The 20,264-nt window shown below is 39.3% G+C and overlaps 1 protein-coding gene across 8 annotated transcripts in view; it reads left to right on the forward strand.

Annotated features, from left to right (window-relative positions):
- ANO3 (anoctamin 3) overlaps positions 1-20,264 on the forward strand; it is a 496,934-nt gene that overhangs the window by 462,444 nt on the left and 14,226 nt on the right. For 7 of the 8 annotated variants that reach the window (XM_086340919.1, XM_086340918.1, XM_086340920.1 and 4 more), the window contains 6 exons: positions 135-246; positions 1,102-1,159; positions 13,195-13,292; positions 16,434-16,567; positions 17,426-17,578; positions 18,698-18,845. In XM_086340919.1, the coding sequence (XP_086197045.1) occupies positions 135-246; positions 1,102-1,159; positions 13,195-13,292; positions 16,434-16,567; positions 17,426-17,578; positions 18,698-18,845 (703 nt within the window). The remainder of the gene's footprint in view (positions 1-134; positions 247-1,101; positions 1,160-13,194; positions 13,293-16,433; positions 16,568-17,425; positions 17,579-18,697; positions 18,846-20,264) is intronic. The other variant, XM_086340915.1, reaches the window with a different exon arrangement.

Raw genomic sequence — 20,264 nt, forward strand, 5'->3', positions numbered from 1 at the left:
AACTCAGAGGCATTGAATGGCTTATAGACTCAGTAAATGACTGGACCAGACTTTGAACATAGGACTTCTGATTCTGTATTCATATTTTTTGTCATTTACTTCATCTGTGTAAGCACACTCTATGTTCCTTTTAGAATATCCTCGAACAGAATCTGAATGGGAAAACAGCTTTGCTTTGAAGATGTTCCTCTTCCAATTTGTCAATTTGAACAGTTCTATCTTCTATATTGCTTTCTTTTTGGGGAGGTAAGTCAACTTCATACACATTGTCTTTGCTCAGTGACGGAGACTGTCAACAGTTTTATTGACAGTTTGTTAACAGAGGTAGCAAATTCTTGTCCTCTGCCTTGAAAAACTGTCCCAATGAATCTTCACATGCTTTTTCAAATCAAGACTTAGTATAGTGCTTCTGGCTGCCACTCCCAATTAAAGTTGAAATAAAAAGGTAAAGCCATATACTTGAATCACTTTTCTGTACAACTGAAACTAACACACCATTGTAAATCAGCTATACTTCAATAAAATAAATAAGACCTATATGCCATGCTGGGGTTGAATTATGATTCTCCAATCATTAGTGATGATTTTGTTAAATAAGAATATTTTTGTATAAGCCCAGAGTACACTTCCTTAGTGTGGAAACATACCTATCATGGTAAAATTTTTTTCTGAATTTGCTGCAAAATATAAAAAAGAAGCATATTAAGCTACCTGTTCTGGTTTGCCATATGCTCAACACTCCAGCCAGTGCCATGGAAACATACTGAAGCTAGAAAATTTTAAACTAAACAATTCAGCACATTTTATTAATAGTCACTAACTAGGTCAAAAAGACATTAAAACTCTACAAGTCAGTATGGAAAATGTCATTTGGTTGGTTTGTCTGTACTTTCTCAACCCGTTGATAATGACTTCACACACCACTCTTCCTTTTTAAGTCAGGTCCTTTGATGTGTAAGCATGGCCTAAGTCACTGTTTGGGTACAAATTGCTCCAGAGAACACTTACGTCTACCCACACTTGCACTGGTTGTAATGCATTAGTAAGTGTTCTTCAGTCAACCCCGCCTAAACACTAATGAATTAAAATGGCTTTTTACAGATTTGTTGGCCATCCAGGAAAGTACAATAAACTTTTCAACCGGTGGAGACTAGAGGAAGTAAGTAACCTTGTAAGGGTGGGGGTGGGCATGGATATGGGCCAATGACTGTGGGGGAAAAGGGGGTGGGAAGAGAGAGAAAGGGGAGGTGAAACAGGCAATTTCATCTGTACTGAAGACATGTTTTTGATAAAGCAGGAAATCTATGGGTTCCTAAGAAACCAAGTCTTCCAAAAAAGAAGGTGTACATTAAAACCCAAGATCCTGACCTCAGAGCTCTTTAATATACTATCAGAACCATTTCTTCCATTCACAAAGCCCAGAAATTTAGCTCCAGTAGATTTTTTTCTTTTGGAGGATTATTATTATCTATGCACTGATCTCCAAACTTTTAAATGTATTGTGTTTCCTTCTAAGCAAGGAAAATTTAGTCTAAAAGAAATCTTACATGAAATACCAATTTATATATGTATAGGTATATCTTCAAAGTCTTATATTTCTTTATTGATTTATAATATGTATATATGGAAACAAAATGTCTAGGAATAATATTTCTATATTCCAGGGAGAGAGTGTTGTGTATTTTCACTAAGACTGACAAACTGTCCTCCCAAATGCCAGCTCCTACCTATGGTATATGAATTTACTTCTTCACAATTTGCCAAGTGAAACAGTTTCGTTTTTACCAATAATCCAAAAGATATTAGAATATCTCTTGATTTCAGTTCCTTTCATTACAAGTGACACAGAGAATGTTTTTCATGTTTATTGATATTTTGTATTTCTGCAGGTATGTTATTCCTGTTCATTTTCATTAAACTGTTTTTTCTGTTTTAATAATTTCTAAACAAATACAATTAGGTTCTTCCAAATTTGTTAGGGATATGTTTCCCATTTTCTTGTATATCTTTTAATTTTATTTTGATATATTTTTTATAAAACTATATAGCATTTTCTAATCAAAATATTATTGTCATTAATGTTTTGGGGAATTTGTTTCATCACAAAATGTGTTGTCAATTTGGGAAATTTTAAAAATTCATGCATATTTTTAACTACTGTTATTTTTAAAAATATTATCTTTGACCCATTGGAAGTTTATTTTCATGTAAAGTATAATTAAGATCCCCCAAAATTAGCAGCCACAAATTTAATAAAATTACTTTTCACTCAGAGAAATGAGATTGTAAGGTTTATTATATCAGTATTCTACATCTTAAAATTTCTGGATCTATTTAGAGTAATTGTCAAATTTTTTACTTATCTAGTTCAAAATTTTAAAAATTATTCTAATATAAAATTCAATTTAACATATGGCAGCATTAGTTGTTTTTGTTCAGTCACTAAGTGGTGTCTGACTCTTTGCAATGATATGAACTGCAACATACCAGGCTTCCCTTTCCTCCACTATCTCCCACAGTTTGCTCAAGTTCATGTCCATTAAGTTGGTGATGCCATCTAACATTCTCATCTTCTGTTTTCCCCTTCTCCTTTTGCCTTCAATCTTCCCAGCATCTGGGTCTTTTTCAGTGAGTCAGCTCTTTGCATCAGGGTCTTCCCAGCATCTGGGTCTTTTTCAGTGAGTCAGCTCTTTGCATCAGGTGGCCAGAGTATTGGAATTTTAGCTTTAGGATGAATCCTTCCAATGAATAGTCATGGTTGATTTCCTTTAGGATTAACTGGTTGGATCTCCTCACAGTCCAAGGACTCTCAAGAGTCTTCTCTAGCATCACAGTTCAAAAGCATCAGTTCTTCAGTCCTCAGCCTTCTTTATGGTCCAGTACTACTGGGAAAACCATAGCTTTGACTCTCTGGACATCTGTCAGCAAAGTGAGTCTCTGCTTTTTAGTACACGGTCTAGGTTTGTCATTCCTTCCAAGGAGCAAGTGTCTTTTCATTTCATGGCTGTAATCATCATCCATGGTGATTTTGGAGCCCAAGAAAATAAAATCTGTCACTGTTTCCACTTTTCCCCCTTCTATAATGTTTGCCATGAAGTGATGGGACCAGATGCCATGATCTTTGTTTTTGAATCTGAGCTTTCAGCCAACTTTTTTCACTCTCCTCTTTGAGCTTTATCAAAAGGCTATTTAGTTCCTCTTCAATTTCTGCCATAAGAATGTTACCATCTGCATATCTGAGATTGTTGGTATTTCTCTCGAGAATCTTGATTCCAGCTTTTGAGTCATGCGGCCCAGAATTTCTAATGATGGCTTTTCATAGAAGTGAAATAAACAGGCTGACAGTATACAGCTTTGTCATATTCTTTTCCCAATTTTGAACCAGTCCATTGTTCCATGTCTGGTTCTAACTGTTCTTCTTGACCTGCACACAGATTTCTCAGGAGACAGATAAGGTGGTCTGGTATTCCCAGCTCTTGCAGAATTTTCCAGTTTTTTGTGATAATAGGTGGATAATAGGCATTAGTGTAGTCAATGAAGCAGAAGTAGATGCTTTTATGGAATTCAGTTCCTTTCTCTGTGATGCAATGAAATCTTGGCAATTTAAACTCTGGTTCCTATGAAAAAAGTGAAAAGTGAAAGTTAATTGCACAGTTGTGTCTGACTCTTTGCAATCCCATGGACTGTATAGCCTGCCAGGCTCCTCTGTCCATGGAATTCTCCAGGCAAGAGTACCAGAGTGGGTTCCCATTTCCTTCTCCAGGTAATCTTCCTATGCATTTTCTAGATCCAGCTTGTACATCTGGAAGTTCTCAGTTCATGTACTACTGAAGCCTAGCTTGAAGGATTTTGAGCATTACCTTGCTAGCATGAGAAATGAATGCAATTGTACAGTAGTTTGAGCATTCTTTGTCTTTGCACATCTTTGGGATTGGAATGAAAACTGACATTTTCCAGTCCTATGGCCACTGCTGAGTTTTCCAAATTTGCTGACATATTGAGTGCAGCACTTTAACATCATCTTTTAGAATTTTGAATAGCTTGTCTAGAATTCTGTCACCTCCATTAGCTTTGCTGTTAGTAATTCTTCCTAAGGCCCACTTGACTTCACACTCCAGGATGTCTGGTTCTAGGTGAGTGACCACACCATCATGGTTATCCAGTTCATTAAGATGTTTTAAAATATAGTTCTTCTATGTATTCTTGCCACCTTTTCTTAATCTCATCTGCTTTTTGTTAGGTCCTTACCATTTCTGTTCTTTATCATGCCCATTCTTGCATGAAACATTCCCTTAATACCTCCAATTTTCTTGAAGAGATTTCTAGTCTTTCCCATTCTATTGTTTTCCTCTATTTCTTTGCATTGTTCACTTAAGGTTTTCTTATCTCTCCTTGCTATTCTCTGGAACTCTGCATTCAGTAAGGTATATCTTTCCCTTTCTCCCTTGCCTTTTTCTTCTCCTTTTCTCAGCCATTTTTAAAGCCTCTTCAGATGACCAGTTTGCCTTCTTGTATTTCCTTTTCTTTGGGATGGTTTTGGTTCACACCTCCTGTACACTGTTATGAACCTCCATCCATAGTTCTTCAGGTACTCTGTCTACTAGATCTAATCCCTTGAATCTATTCATCACCTCCACTGTATAATCATAAGGGTTTGATTTAGGTCCTATCTAAATTGTATGAATATTTTCCCTACTGTCTTCAATTTAAGCCTGAAGTTTACAATAAGGAGTTCATGATCTGAGCCACAGTCAGCTCCAAGTCTTGTTTTTGCTGACTGTATAAAGCTTTTCTATCTTCAGTTGCAAAGAGAATAATAAATCAAATTTCAGTATTGACCATCTCCTGATGTCCATGTCCAGAATCATCACTTATGTTGGAAAAGGGTGTTTGCTATGACCAGTGTGTTCTGGACAAAACTCTGTTAGCCTTTGCCCTGCTTCATTTTGTACTCCAAGGCCAAACTTGCCTGTTACTCCAAGTATCTCTTGACTTCCTACTTTTGCATTTCAATCCCCTCTAATGAAAAGTACATATTTTTCTTGGTGTTCTAGAAGGTGTTATAGGTAGGCCTTCATAGAGCTATTCATCTTCAACTTCTTTGGCATTAGTGGTTGGGGCATAGACTTGGGTTACTGTGATGTTGATTAGTTTGCATTGGAAAAAAATGAAGTCATTCTGTCATTTTTAAGATTGCACCCAAGTGCTGTATTTTGGACATGAGTTTGAGCAAACTCCAGGTGATAGTGAAGGACAGGGAAGCCTGGAATGCTGCAGCCCATGGGATTACAAAGAGTCAGACACGACTTAGCGACTGACCTACAACAACTGCATTTCAAACTCTTTTGTTGGCTGTGAGGGTACTCCATTTCTTCTAAAGGATTCTTGCCCACAGTAGTCAGTGTAATGGTCATCTGAATTCCTAAAATGTCGTTGTTCATTCTTGCCATCTCCTGCTAGACCATATCCAATTTACCTTGTTTCATGGATCTAATATTCCAGGTTCTTATGCAATATTGTTCTTTATAGCTTCAGACATTACTTTCACCACCAGACACATCCACAACTGAGTAACATTTCCGCTTTGTCCTAGGCTCTTCATTCTTTCTGGAGCTATTAGCTCTCTGATCTTCCCCAGCAGCATGTTGGACACCTTCCGACCTGGTGGGCTCATCTTCTGGTTTCATATATTTTTGCCTTTTCATACTGTTCATGGGGTTTTTGTGGCAAGAATACTGGAGTGGTTTGCCATTCCCTTCTCCAATGTACTACATTTTTGTCAGGAATCTCTGCTATGATCAACCTGCCTTGGGTGGCCCTGCATGGCATGGATCATACCTTCATTGAGTTATACAAACCCCTTTGCCAAGACAAGGCTGTGATCCATGAAGGGGAGACAGCATTATTAGGAGGTCATAATTTAGTGAAAGGTTAAGAAAAAGATCACCTGAGAACTTGGAGGGTAGAGGCAATTCTGATCTCTATCTAAACAGTCCCCCCAAACACAGGGGCTCTCTCATTAATGTTGTCTCCTTTGAGTGCTCTAAAAGTTGATTGGAATACTTTGAGAAAGCCCAAAGAATGTATGCTTTTTATCAAAGAAAACTGGGCTCAAATGTTAATCTTTCTGATTATTCTTTGTCCTTCATTTAACCTCTCTGAATATTTGTCTTCTCATCTGTACACTGGCAATAGTAATACTTAGGTTGCAAAGCTGTACTAGATAAAAGATAATTTGCATCACACAAGTAGCCCAATCCCTGTACTATGGTAGGAACTCTGTAAATTGTAGCTGATATTTATCAATGCTATGTCTCTATAGCTACCTGGGTATTATTCTATTGGAAAGAGATAAACTAGGGCCTTTCATAATCCCAGGCTTCCTGGAAGTCCCCAAATCAAACTTGCAGTTTTCTTTCATAGCCCAAAAGTATGACCATATCCACTAAGAGCCTTTCAGCTCCCCTTTGTTGTGTGTGTGTGTGTGTGTGTGTGTGTGTGTGTGTGTTGTGGTGAAGGGGTGGGGAGAAAAAAAGGCTTACTTTTTTCCAAGAGTGTTCAGTGGAGTTAGCAAGGGTAGTTCGGGGAACAAAGTGGTCACAGGCAGGTAGTCTGCATATGATGCCATTTTCGTGCCTGCTAGCACCAATAAAGTGAAAGTGAAGTCACTAAGTCGTGTCCGACTCTTTGCGACCCCGTGGACTGTAGTCTACCAGGCTCCTCCATCCATGGGATTCTCTAGACAAGAGTACTGGACTGGGTTGCCATTTCCTTCTCCAATAATTTTGTTTAATTGGGTACTGTTACTGTTAACTGGGGCTTCCTTGATAGCTCAGTTGGTAAAGAATCTTCCTGCAATTCAGGAGACCCCAGTTTGATTCCTGGGTCAGAAAGATCCTCTGGAGAAGGGGGAAACTACCCACTCCAGTATTCTTGGGCTTCCCTGGTGACTCAGCTGGTAAAGAATCCGCCTGCAATACTGGAGACCTGGGTTCAATCCCTGGGTTGGGAAGATCCCCTGGAGAAGGGATCGGCTACCCACTCCAGTATTCTGGCCTGGAGAATTCCACAGACTGTAAAGTCCACGGGGTCGCAGAGTCAGACACAACTGAGCTACTTTCACACTTTCACTGTTAATCGTGAAATTATTAGAATTTGTGATTCCTCTTTGAAAGTCCCAGGGAAATAACTGTAATACTAGTGTCAGGAAAAATATTTCATAGCCATCCTATTTTCCACAATGCCTATGACATAGATAGTAGCCATATTTTCCAATAAAAGATTTATTTTGAAAATAAATCAGTGAATTAAAAATATGGGTTTGGAATAGAGCCTGGAAATCCTGGAAGTGTAGATAGAAAAGGTATATATGATGGAAAATAAGAATTAGATCTCTGAATTTAGTCATACAAAAAGCATTTATTTTTTTAAATTTTATTTTATTTTTAAACTTTACAATATTGTAATGGTTTTGCCAAATATCAAAATGAATCCACCACAGATATACATGTGTTCCCCATCCTGAACCCTCCTCCCTCCTCCCTCCCCATACCATCCCTCTGGGTCGTCCCAGTGCACCAGCCCCAAGCGTCCAGTATCGTGCATCGAACCTGGACTGGTGACTCATTTCATATATGATATTATACGTATTTCAATGTCATTCTCCCAATACATACTGTATCTTAGACCTCTGCTGGGTAATATGTGGTGTACAAGTGAAGATATCTCTTTCCTTCCTTTAATAATGTTAACAATCTTGAAGAAAATAACATAACCATGATATGTAACAAGTATTTTGTCTTTGGAATCTGACAATCTACATTCTAATTTTGCCCCGCTGGATAGATGATCTTAATATTTCTATGTCTCAATTTTTTTTTTCTTTGCAAATTGTGATAAGAATAGTCATTCTCAATAATACTGGCCATAGGTGGATTAAGTTGGGTCTTGCATGTAAAATGCCTGGCATGAATAATGACAGCTATTTATAAAGAAAGAAAAATAGTACTGCAAATTATTTAGAAAATTTATAAACTGGCTATTATGGACTTCTCTCATACTATGCTATACAATATCTCATGGCTTCTCAGATTGTGCTAGTGGTAAGGAATCCACCTACCAATACAGGAAACACAAGAGACACTGGGTTCAGTCTCCCTGGGTCGGGAAGAAGCCCTGGAGAAGGGAATGGCAACCCACTCCAGTATCCTTGCCTGGGAAATCCCGTGGACAGAGGAGCCTGGCGGGCTACAGTCCATGGGGTCACAAAAAGTCAGACACAAATGAGCAACTGAGCACCTTATTTGTGTATCTATATAAAATGTTAATAGTAGTTAATATGGAATGAGTGTTTACGATATACCAGCACATTCAAGAGAGTTCCAGAAAAACATCTATTTCTGCTTTATTGACTACACCAAAGCCTTTGACTGTGTGGATCACAATAAACTGTGGAAAATTCTGAAAGAGATGGGAATACCAGACCACCTGACCTGCCTCTTGAGAAACCTGTATGCAGGTCAGGAAGCAACAGTTAGAACTGCACATGGAACAACAGACTGGATCTAAATAGGAAAAGGAGTTCGTCAAGTCTGTGTATTGTCACCCTGCTTATTTAACTTATATGCAAAGTACATCATGAGAAACGCTGGGCTGGAGGAAGCACAAGCTGGAATCAAGATTGCCGGGAGAAATATCAATAACCTCAGATATGCATATGACACCAGCCTTATGGCAGAAAGTGAAGAAGAACTAAAGAGCCTCTTGATGAAAGTGAAAGAGGAAAGTGAAAAAGTTGGCTTAAAGCTCAACATTCAGAAAACAAAGATCATGGCATCTGGTCCTATCACTTCATGGCAAATAGATGGGGAAACAATGGAAACAGTAAAAGACTTTATTTTGGGGCTCCAAAATCACTGCAGATGGTGACTGCAGCCATGAAATTAAAATATTCTTGCTCCTTGGAAGAAAAGCTATTGAGCAACCCAGACGGCATATTAAAAAGCAGAAAGATTACTTTGCCAACAAGGGTCTGTCTAGTCAAAGCTATTGTTTTTCCAGTAGTCATGTATGGATGTGAGAATTGGACTGTAAAGAAAGCTGAAGAATTGATGCTTTTGAACTGTGGTGTTGGAGAAGACTCTTGAGTCCCTTGGACTGTAGGGAGATTCAACCAGTCCATCCTAAAGACAATCAGTCCTAAATATTCATTGGAAGGACTGATGCTATCGCTGAAACTTCAATACTTTGGCAATCTGATGCAAAGAACGGACACATTGGAAAAAAACCTGATGCTGGAAAAGATTGAAGGTGGGAGGGGATGGGGACAACAGAGGATGAGATGGTTGGATGGCATCACTGACATGATGGGCATGAGTTTGAGTAAACTCCGGGGGTTGGTGATGGACAGGGAAGCCTGGCATGCTGCAGTCCATGGGGTCAAAAAGAGTCGGACATGACTGAGCGACTGGACTGCTGATGGTCATATGATTGTGAGTGGTGCAATGGGAATGAAAGTCTGGGTCTCCTGCACATTTGTCCATGCCCTTTACTCATTCTGAGCTTCCCTGGTGGCTCATCTGGTAAAGAATCTGCCTGCAATGTGGGAGTCCTGGTTTTGATCCCTGGGTTGGGAAGATCCCCTGGAGAAGGGAACAGCTACTGACTCCAGTATTCTGGCCTGGAGAATTCCATGGACTGTATAGTCCATGGAGTCACAAACGAGTGACTTTCACTTTACTCTTTCTACGTATAGACTTTTTACTAAATGAATTTTAGAGTATTGAAGGACTGGATTTAGCTCAAAGGAATCATAATGTGAGGAGGTAGCTTCACTGAAACTGTTAAACCGCTTTCTCTACCATATTAGAGAAGGAAATTGCAATCCACTCCAGTATTCTTGCCTGGAGAATTCCATGGGCAGAGGACCCTTGCGGGCTATTGCTCATGGGGTCGCAAAGAGTTGGACATGACTGAGCAACTAACATACTCTATCCTGTGAACCAAAAAGTCCTTATGCTCAATTCCAACAAAATTATAAATGGCATGTCTTCTGGCCTCCCCACTTTGCCCTACCATTCTGGAGAGTGATCCAGTCACATGGTTCTATGATGGTCTTCCTTTTCCCTTTCCACAAAATAATAGGGTTTGCTAAAGCAGCCCTGCTGCTGCTGCTGCTGCTAAGTCACTTCAGTTGTGTCCGACTCTGTGCAACCCCATAGACTGCAGCCCACCAGGCTCCCCTGTCCCTGGCATTCTCCAGGCAAGAACACTGGAGTGGGTTGCCATTTCCTTTTCCAATGCATGAAAGTGAAAAGTGAAGTCACTCAGTCGTGTCAGACTCTTTATGACCCCATGGACTGCAGCCTACCAGGCTCCTCCATCCATGGGATTTTCCAGGCAAGAGTACTGGAGTGGGGTGCCATCGCCTTCTCCGAAAGCAGCCCTACAAGGCAGCAAATACATTTGATAAATAGAAGTCATCCTTAGCATTATGTGAGGGAGCAGTGCATTAGGGTAGAGGAGACCACAGCTTTCATTTCTACATCTCCAGTTAGCATTGCATAATCTTGGACAAGTTAATTTGCCTCTTTGAATCTCTCTGCAAAAAATGAACAGTTTCAGCTTGCTACTGTGATCTTTGATCTGCCTCTGTAGCTTAGTAATTATTCTGTCTCAGACATTCTACTGAACCTGTTTATGGTATATATGTGGCAGAGTTCAGGGGGTCCTAAATTCATCCTGAAAAGGAATATGCTTGTATAGGAGAACTGAAACTTTCCCACACAATAAAAACTACCACTGGCAAACCCTCTCTGGCTCAGATTGGAGAGTTTTAAGTTACTGGGCTGGAAACAGAAAAGCAGGCTCTTTGTGTCCTAAGTATTTGTTCCCTTTGAAGTCCCACTGGTACTGACTTGATAGAAATAGAAACTGTAGATCAAAGCTACAGAGACCATCAGCCTTATGAGCAGGACATGAACCCATTTCCAAAGAAAAAGACCTATGCTTTCCTACTCAAATAGTGTGCAGTTTTCAAGCAAAACACATTGATTACAATTTTCATTGTAATCACATTTTTGTGTGTATGGGTTTCTAATGTTGTTGCATTCGTGCATGCTCAGTCACTCAGCCATGTCTGACTTTGCAGCCCTGTGGACTGTAGCCCACCAGGCTCCTCTGTCCATGGGATTTCCCAGGCAAGAATACTGGAGCAGGTTGCCATTTCCTCCTTCAAAGGATCTTCCAGACCCAGAGATCGAACCCACTTCTCCTGCATTGGCAAGTGGACTCTTTACCACTGGGTCACCTGAGAAGCCCTCTAATGCTATTACTGAAGATCTAAAAAAAAGCAGTGGAACACAGACAGGGCATCACTGGGATCATACTGGCAAACAGTTTTGTGGCTCACTTTTATCACTTAAATGCATTATAATATGCATAGATAATTCCTCCCTGGGCAATAGACCTTTCCCCCATCTTGAGAGTGGGCTAGACTTAGTGACTCACTTCTGAGAGAAAGGAAAAATGAGTAACTTTTCCATGGAAACACCTGGTAGATACTATACTAACCAAATGTTGAAGGTTAATATCACTAGTAATGACATGTGGATATCATGTAACCCTGATGGTGAAAATGGCACTTCACCACTGTACCCAACCTCCATTCCAAAACATATAACCCCAGTCTAAAGGTGAAAACATGAGATTAACCCAGCTTGGGGGATTGTCCACAGGATGCTTGTCAGTGGTGCTCAAAATTGCTAAGAATATGAAAATCTGAGAAACTGCCTAGACCAGAGGAGACTGGGAGAGACATGACAAATTCTGAGGTATCCCAGATTAGATTCTTGAGCAGGTGAAATCTAGTAAAGTCTGGAGTTTAGTTCATTGCTGTTCAGTCTCTTAAGTCATGTCTGACTCTTTGTGACCCCAAGGACTGTAGCTCTCCAGGCCTCCCTGTCCTTCACTATCTCCCAGAGCTTGCTCAAACTCATGTCTGTTGAATTGGTGATGCCATCCACTATCTCATTCTCTGTCATCCCCTTCTTCTCCTGCCCTCAGTCTTTCCCAATATCAGGGTCTTTTCCAATGAGTAGGCTCTTCTCATCAGGTGGCCAAAGTATTAGAGCTTCAGCTTCAGCATCAGTCCTTCCAATGAATATTCAGGGATGATTCTTTAGGATTGACTGGTTTGATCTCCTTGCTATCCAAGGGATTCTCAAGAGTTCTTCTTCAACACCACAGTTCAAAAGTATCAATTCTTTGGCATTCAGCCTTCTTTATGGTCCAAATCTCACATCCGTACATAACTACTAGAAAAACTATAGCAAAGCAATGCCTCTGTTTTTTAACACACTACCTAATAGAAATGTATTACTGTGAATTTCTTAGCTTTGACAATATACCTTGGTTCTGTAAGGGGCAGTGAAGGAAATTGGGAGAGGAGTGTATTGGTACTCTCTGTACTATTTTAGCTTTGCAAATTTTCTACAAATTTAAAATTAGCCTGAGATGGGAAGCTTATTTTTAAAAATATAAACATTTTGTTAAACATTTTAATATCACTTGGTTATTAAATTGATTCCTTGATGGTTCAGATGGTAAAGAATCTGCCTGCAATGCAGGAGACCCAGGTTTGATCCGTGTGTCAGGAAGATCCCTTGAAGAAGGAAGTGGCTACCCATTCCAATGTTCTTGCCCTGGGAATCCCATGGATAGAGGAGCTTGGTGGACTACAGTCCATGGGATCGCAGAATCAGACATGACTGACTAATACTTACACTGTTTTCATAAAGTATTCCAGAACATTCATTAAATGTGATCATGCCTAACATGGAGCCTGGCAGTAGTAAGTTTTCATTAAAAGGTAGATTTGTTAGACTTCCCTGGTGGTCCAGTGGTTAAGATTTTGTGCTTCCAATGCAGAGAACACACCTCATGGGGTGGCCATGAAAAAAAAAAAAAAGAAGATTTGTTGTTATTGCTATTATAATTTTGGTCAATATTCCAGTATATTTACTGAAAACTTCCCTATCAAGTATCCTCATACCTGCTATTCCTTCCTTGTTTTTATTCTCTCTATGCATTGACATGAGGAGACATGGCTTTAGAATTTGCTGTGCAGTTGGAAGATAGGGGTGTTTAAGCTCTCTGAGAGGAGCAAGATCCTTATTGCCCTGTTGTTGGTTTCAGTGTCATCCCAGTGGCTGTTTGATAGACCTTTGCCTCCAGATGGGAGTCATCATGTTTTTGAAGCAAATATGGAACAACTTCATGGAACTGGGATACCCGTGAGTACTTAATTTTTAAACTGGCCATGTATAGCCTGACAGGTCTTCCCAGGTGGCACTAGTGGTAAGAACCTTCCTGCCAATGCAGGAGACAGAAGAGACTCACATTCAGTCACTGGGTTGGGAAGATCCCCTGGAGTAGGAAATGGCAACCCACTCCAGTGTTCTTTCCTGGAGAATTCAATGGACAGAGGAGCCTGGTGGCTTATAGTTGTGGGACCTCAAAAAGTCAGACACAACCAAGTGTGCACACATATACATATAGAGTGACAAAGAAGAAAGATACAGGCAGTATGGCTGGCTGTTAAGAAGTGGGCTTGGTAATCAGAGTCATAACAGTTCAGTTTCCATTCTGCTCCTCTCTAAAATGTGTGACCGTGTGTTAAGTCAGTCGTTCTGTGCCTTAGTTTTCACATCTCCTGGAAGGGCTCAAAAGCTGTATCTTCTCAAGAACAGTTTAAAGGATTAATGGAGATAATGGATGTAGAATACTTGTATTCTGTTCAGTATCCTAACACACTTGTTGGTATTCTTAAAGCATTATTGATAGTGTGGGTTCTTGAGGACTAAAATAACTTTCTGGTCTCTTTTGGTTACCAGAAGACTAAGGTTGTTGTTGTTTTTGTTTAATACAGAGAACCTCCATTCTACCCACCTGCCCAAAAAAAGCAAAATAAAATAAAGTTAAAATTGTAGATGGGACTATTTTGGGCTCTTTGTTACAACAACAATAATAACGAAAATCATTACACCAGTATTGGTTGTGACAATATCAAACCAACAGCATTCTATTTTTGTCCATAAAGATAAATTCTATGAAATGCTGGCATAAAAGGGCCTTGAATGCTCACTTTTACATCTATTAAAATATATTAACCTTTAGAATATAGTGAAATAGGGTGTATTTAAAACAATGTGATATGGAAGCTTTGAGGTCTAACCAAGCTAAAAATAATATAGTATTGAGAAATTTCCTTGCTATGGGGGAAGAACTGGTTAGTTAATTGATGCTATAAAAAAAATAGTTTAGGCTCAGTCATCAAATTATACCATATTTTTTTCTCCTCATTGACCCATAACTATATCAGGACATGCCTGAGCAGAGGGCTTGGAGAGGTGATATTAACCCTGAAATTGGTAATAAAGTATTGTGTTAAACTACAGGCAGTCTAAGAGCACTGGACTGTGAAATTACTGAGGCCTGGTTCAGATTCGTTCTCTGCCTCTTGCTAAAGATACCTATAATTTACTTAACCTCTCTGAGACTTTATTTTTTAATTTGTAAAATAAAGGATTTATGAAGATTAGATTATATGACACAATGGTCTTTAAATCTTCATCAATAAATGACAGAAGGTTTTTGTGAAGAGATATTTATACAAATCCTCAATAGTCGAAACGGATTAAAGCGAATTTCCTCTGAATGAAGAGAGAATAGCAACAGAGGTTTGGGAAGCCCAGTCCATTTTTCATATCCCTTTCTATCCTTGGCTCATCTCTTTGAACATAGATTTTGAAGAATATAATTTGAAAATATCAGAATAAATTAGGTATCAAGTGCCTACCGCAGCCTCTGACATAGTGTGGGTACTTCACAAGCACAGTCACAATGGTGTGGTAGCCATTGTGGTATTAACATTGAATCTTACTGTTATCATTATCCATGTACTTCTATACATACTGTGCACTTTGGACAGCATCTTCCACCATGTCCTTGCCCAAGAGGTCAGCCTGGATTTTGTATTTCAAATCCCAAGGGTACCATGGCAAAGGATATCCTGGTGGGGTTTTTCCAACAATTGGATTAAGACCTCGCTGCAGAAAATCTAACAGGAGTGACCCAGTCCCTAAAGCAATAATTTTTAAACTTTAAACCACAATTCTCTTTCTTCAAGTAGAATCTTAAGCAGATTGAAGTAAATAGCATATAAACAAGCTGGCTTTCCAACTCCAACCCTCTTTTTCATCTTCATGAGGCTCCAGAGGCAACCTACATGGAGCACACACTGAAGCACTCTGCCCGACGTTTTTATCTGGCTATGGTGGCTCTTCCAAGCCCCACTAAAGCTCCAAGTCTATGATTAATTACAACTGAGAGTTGGGTAGTGTTCACTGAGTCCTGTGAAATTCACTTTGTCCTAGAGATAATTTTCATCTAACTCTTAAAATAATTACCCAGAAGTCTATAATATTTGCATACCAGGATATTTCTGAGTCATGTAATTTCAAGACTGCCCCTGGACTGGGTAAAGTATTGTTACTTCCTTCCCAAGTCTGATAAATGGACTGAAACTTGGACTCATTGCCTGTAAGTTATTGTTGTCTATAGGAGCAGAGTGTAATCGCTTGAATGCTTCATGTTTATAGACTCAGAGAAGTGAAGTGACTTAATAAAAGCCACACAGCTAATGCATTGTAGGGTGGAGACTAGAAATTACATCTCTTGAAACTCTAGGTAGGGCTCAATTAAATGATTTTACTCGTGTTCAGAGAACACAGTCCATACGATATGGCAGGAAGGGCTCAGATACAATTACAGCATGCAGCATAGGAGTTTAAATATTTATATAGATGGGATCATAGAATCATAGAAATGAGACTCTGTCTAAACAACGTCAGGAAGCACCAGTGCATGGGAGGTTCAACTCTGACAAATATGTAGATGTTTATAGGGGCTAGGAAGTCTAGGGCCCCCTTGGTCCAGTGGTTAAGAATCCTGCTGCCAAGCAGGGGACATGGGTTTGATCCCTGCTCCGGGGAGATTCCTCATGCTGTGAGGCAACTAAGCCCAAGCACCACAGCTACTGAGCCTGTGTGTCACAACTACTGAAGCTCGCATGCTCTAGAGCCTGTGCTCTGCTGAAAGAGAAGTTACAGCAATGAAAAGCCCACCCACTGCAACAAGAGAATAGCCCCGCCTGCCACAACTAGAGAAAGCCCACACGCAGCAACGAAGATGCAGCACAACCAAAAATAAATGAATAAATAACTTTGTAAAAACAAAGTTGAGACCATACAAAGACCCCCGATTCCCAGTACAGTTTCAAGGTAGTGAATATTTCACTTTTCTTAATGCATTGTAAATTGTTTACTAGTTGCTTAAATAAGAGCTCAAAAGCCCTTTGTCTGCTCATAATGTAGGTTGATCCAGAACTGGTGGTCACGACATAAAATCAAGCGGGGAATTCAAGATGCTTCCATCCCTCAGTGGGAAAATGATTGGAATCTGCAGCCCATGAATATTCACGGACTGATGGATGAGTACTTAGAAATGGGTATGTAACCTTCTGCAAAGCTATTTGACCTTCTTGATACTTTTTGTACTTCATGCAGACTCTGATTCCAGAGAGAAAACCATCTTTCTCCTTTCCAACTCCAAGCTTTCTAAAATACATCTACACCTTTATCTCAGCAGAGCTGGAGAAGATATTAAGGCAGTGTCCTTGGAAAGCTTATGCGTATTGCCCTGTCAACCATAACATTTGAGCAAAATGAAAGTATCTACCTTTTGAACAAATATTTTAAAGGAACAAAATAAAGCAAAACTCATTCCTATGTTAAGAAATGTATCATCCCATCCAAATAAAGCAGTAATTCTTTCTCACAGTAAATCTTTGCACAGATCAGTCTGAGTCTGGGCTTCTTCAATAAACTTATTTATATTATGAAAATAAGGATTGACTGTTAAGATTGCTGCATGTTGGTGTGTTGTTTTAATGTTTGTTTTTGTTCTCTGGCCCTCAGTTTTCTCATCCAGAAAAACAGAGGACAAGATTAGGTCTCTTGCTTCTCTTCTAGGACTGAGCATTTTTCTTCAAGTCCTCTGACATTTTTCTTCCTTCATGATGTATCACATAGAGATGAAAGGCTCATAGAGCCTTTTACAGTCTATTGAGACCTGAGTTTGAATTCAGATTTTAACCTTTTTTTAGCTATCTACCCTTTAGCCAGATTAACTAACACCTATGAGCTTCAAGTTTTCTCAACTGTAAAATAGGATAAGCATACTTACTTTATAGGGTGTTGAATGGATTAAAGGCAATCTATGTAAAGATGCCTAATATGACACAAAGAAGACACTCAATAAATGAGACTGTTTATATTACTAATTTTCTAACTCTCTGCCTTTACAGTTTTGCAGTTTGGTTTTACTACCATCTTCGTTGCAGCTTTTCCTCTGGCCCCTCTTTTGGCTTTGTTAAACAATATCATCGAAATCAGGCTGGATGCATACAAATTTGTCACCCAGTGGCGGAGGCCTTTGCCAGCCCGAGCAACCGACATAGGTAAGATTCAGGAACTACATGGGTTTTTGCATTGCTAAGGCCAAGTGGTGGCTTGATCTTACTTAGCACCATATGTGTTTCTATTGCTGGGGCTCCCTTCCAACCATAACAAAACTGTTTTCATTAACAAAAGAATGAAATGAGAGTGATTTTATTTATAACTCTTGGCTGCGTGTAAGTTCTTACTGAGCATTGCTATTTCATAAACTTGTTTGTAACTGTAAAGGATGTCATATATACCTTTCTAGGACTTATTTTTTCATATCATCATTTTTTAAAGTTAATTTTAATCCTATTTGAAACATCAATTTTGACCAAAATCAATAGTCTGTTGATACGATATACAATTTCAAAGCCTGTTTGGTGTATCTATGTAATGCCAGATTGGTTGACATTTTCTACTTCTTAAGAAACCAGTGATTTCCAGATCTTGACACTAAACTAGCTTTACTTTTTAATATTTTTACATCAAAAATGTTTTTGACAAAGATAAAGGCAAAACTCATAGTGAATGCAGATATTTTGGGGTTCACACAATGAAGTACTACTATATTTTTATTGGTTTTAGTACTAATCAAGTTCTATATATAGGCTTTGAAGAATCTTAAGCAGCTATGCCATATCTCATTGTTAAAAATAAAAACCAATTCCAACAATTTTCTAATTTTCAAATCTCTGTAGATGGGATCTTCCTCCTCTCTATAGAAAGTATTCAGTAGCTGTAATATCTGTAGTGAGATATATACCATCGTTAGAAAGTAAATAATGGACAGAGCTTGGTTCCAACATTGGCTTCTCTGGTGACTCAGACAGTAAAGATCTGTCTGCAGTGTGGGAGACCTGGGTTCGATCCCTGGGTCAGGAAGATCCTCTGGAGAAGAGATGGCTACCCACTCCAGTATTCTTGCCTGGAGAATTCCATGGACAGAGAAACCTGGTGGGTTATAGTCTACGGGGTCCCAAAGAGTCAGAGACAACTGAGCAACTAACCTTTCACAATACTTGGTTCCAGCATAACTAAAACATCTGTTCCAAGTTAAAGGTTGGAAAACTAAAGGATTTTCTTTTTATTTATTTTTTTTTATTTTTATTCACTGTCTTTTATGTTTCTCCTACTAGGTATCTGGTATGGAATTCTTGAAGGAATTGGTATATTGGCTGTGATCACTAATGCATTTGTAATTGCTATAACATCTGATTACATCCCACGTTTTGTCTATGAATACAAATATGGCCCCTGTGCAACTCATTTTGAATATAGTGAAAGGTAAGGTTGAACTTTACACATTTTGTGTTTGTCATTAAACAGAACTTACTGGGCAGTTTTGTTCTGTGACCATTAAGGGTAATGTTTCTGATCATTGTGTTTCTATGTTTATTAGATGAAATCAACTGGGATAAAAAGCACAACAGGGTTTTACAGAAAATAATTTTAGAGTCTCTCTATGACTTTCTGTGTAAATTCATCACTGGCATTAAAATGGTAAAAACGTTATAATGTATTTAGAAGTCAGATTTAAAACCAGGAGAGACCTTAAAAATCATCCAGTAATTTTCTGTCTATGAAGTGAAGTGATATGAAAGTTGTTCAGTCTGTCCAACTCTTTGCAACCCCATGGACTATACAGTCCATGGAATTCTCCAGGCCAGAATACTGGAGTGGGTAGCTGTTTCCTTCTCCAAGGGATCTTCCCAACCCAGGGATCAAACCCAGGTATCCCACATTGCAGGCAGATTCTTTACCCTCTGAACCACAAGGGAAGCCCAAGAATACTGGTGTGGGTAGCCTATCCCTTCTCCAGCGGATCTGCCCAACCGAGGAATTGAATAGGGGTCTCCTGCATTGCAGGTGGATTCTTTACCAACTGACCTATCAGGAAATTGAGGCCCATAATAGTTAATCGGATTACTGAAGGGAATTAAACTAGTTTGTGAGGAGATGCAGAATATGAAGAAACTGTCAGCTATATAAAAGACTTTTCTAAAGGAATTTACTGCTAGAGGTTTTAAGGATGCAGAAAAGGATACCCTAGATCTGCCTCCTTTTTCTTTTTCGTTAAAATTTAAATCAACACTTCCAGGGTTTCTCGACCTCTGCACTACTGACACTGCAGAGCAGATAATTCTGTTTTTGAGGAGGAGGGGACATCCTGTGCATCTTACGATGTTTAGCAGCACCCATGACCTCTACCCAGTGGATACCAAAAGCAACCTCGCTGCTCCCCGAGTTGTGACAACCACAGATGTCTCCAGTCATCACAAAATGGTCACTGGGGAACAAAATTTCTCCTTTTATTAATGGGACCATTGCCTTAGGGGACATGGACTTTCCAGATCTTTCCTTCTTGAAAATGTGTGTTAGGGAAGAATGAAAGGCAGTGCTGCACTTGGCGACAGAGAGAAACTGGAGTTTTTAGCTAGAGGGTAGCTTTAGGCCTGAAAGTAGTGATAAGTGGCTAGTAGTGCTAGGAGAAGCTGCCTCTCCTCCCTTCAGGAGCAGCTCTGGGCTTGCATCTTATCTGGATACAGGACTTGTGCCCCAACAGGCCGAGTCCTGGTTAGGAAGACATCAGCTCTTAGTTCTGCTGATGAGCTAACTAATTTGTCTCAGAACATTGCAGTGCCTTTCTGAACACAAACAAACATCTCAATTTTTCAAAGAGAGGTAATAAAGACATGAGATTTT

This window comes from Bos grunniens, chromosome 15 (genome assembly GCF_055505025.1).
Source record: "Bos grunniens cultivar Pamir isolate PY7600 chromosome 15, Bosgru_T2T1.0, whole genome shotgun sequence".
Lineage (NCBI taxonomy): Eukaryota > Metazoa > Chordata > Mammalia > Artiodactyla > Bovidae > Bos > Bos grunniens.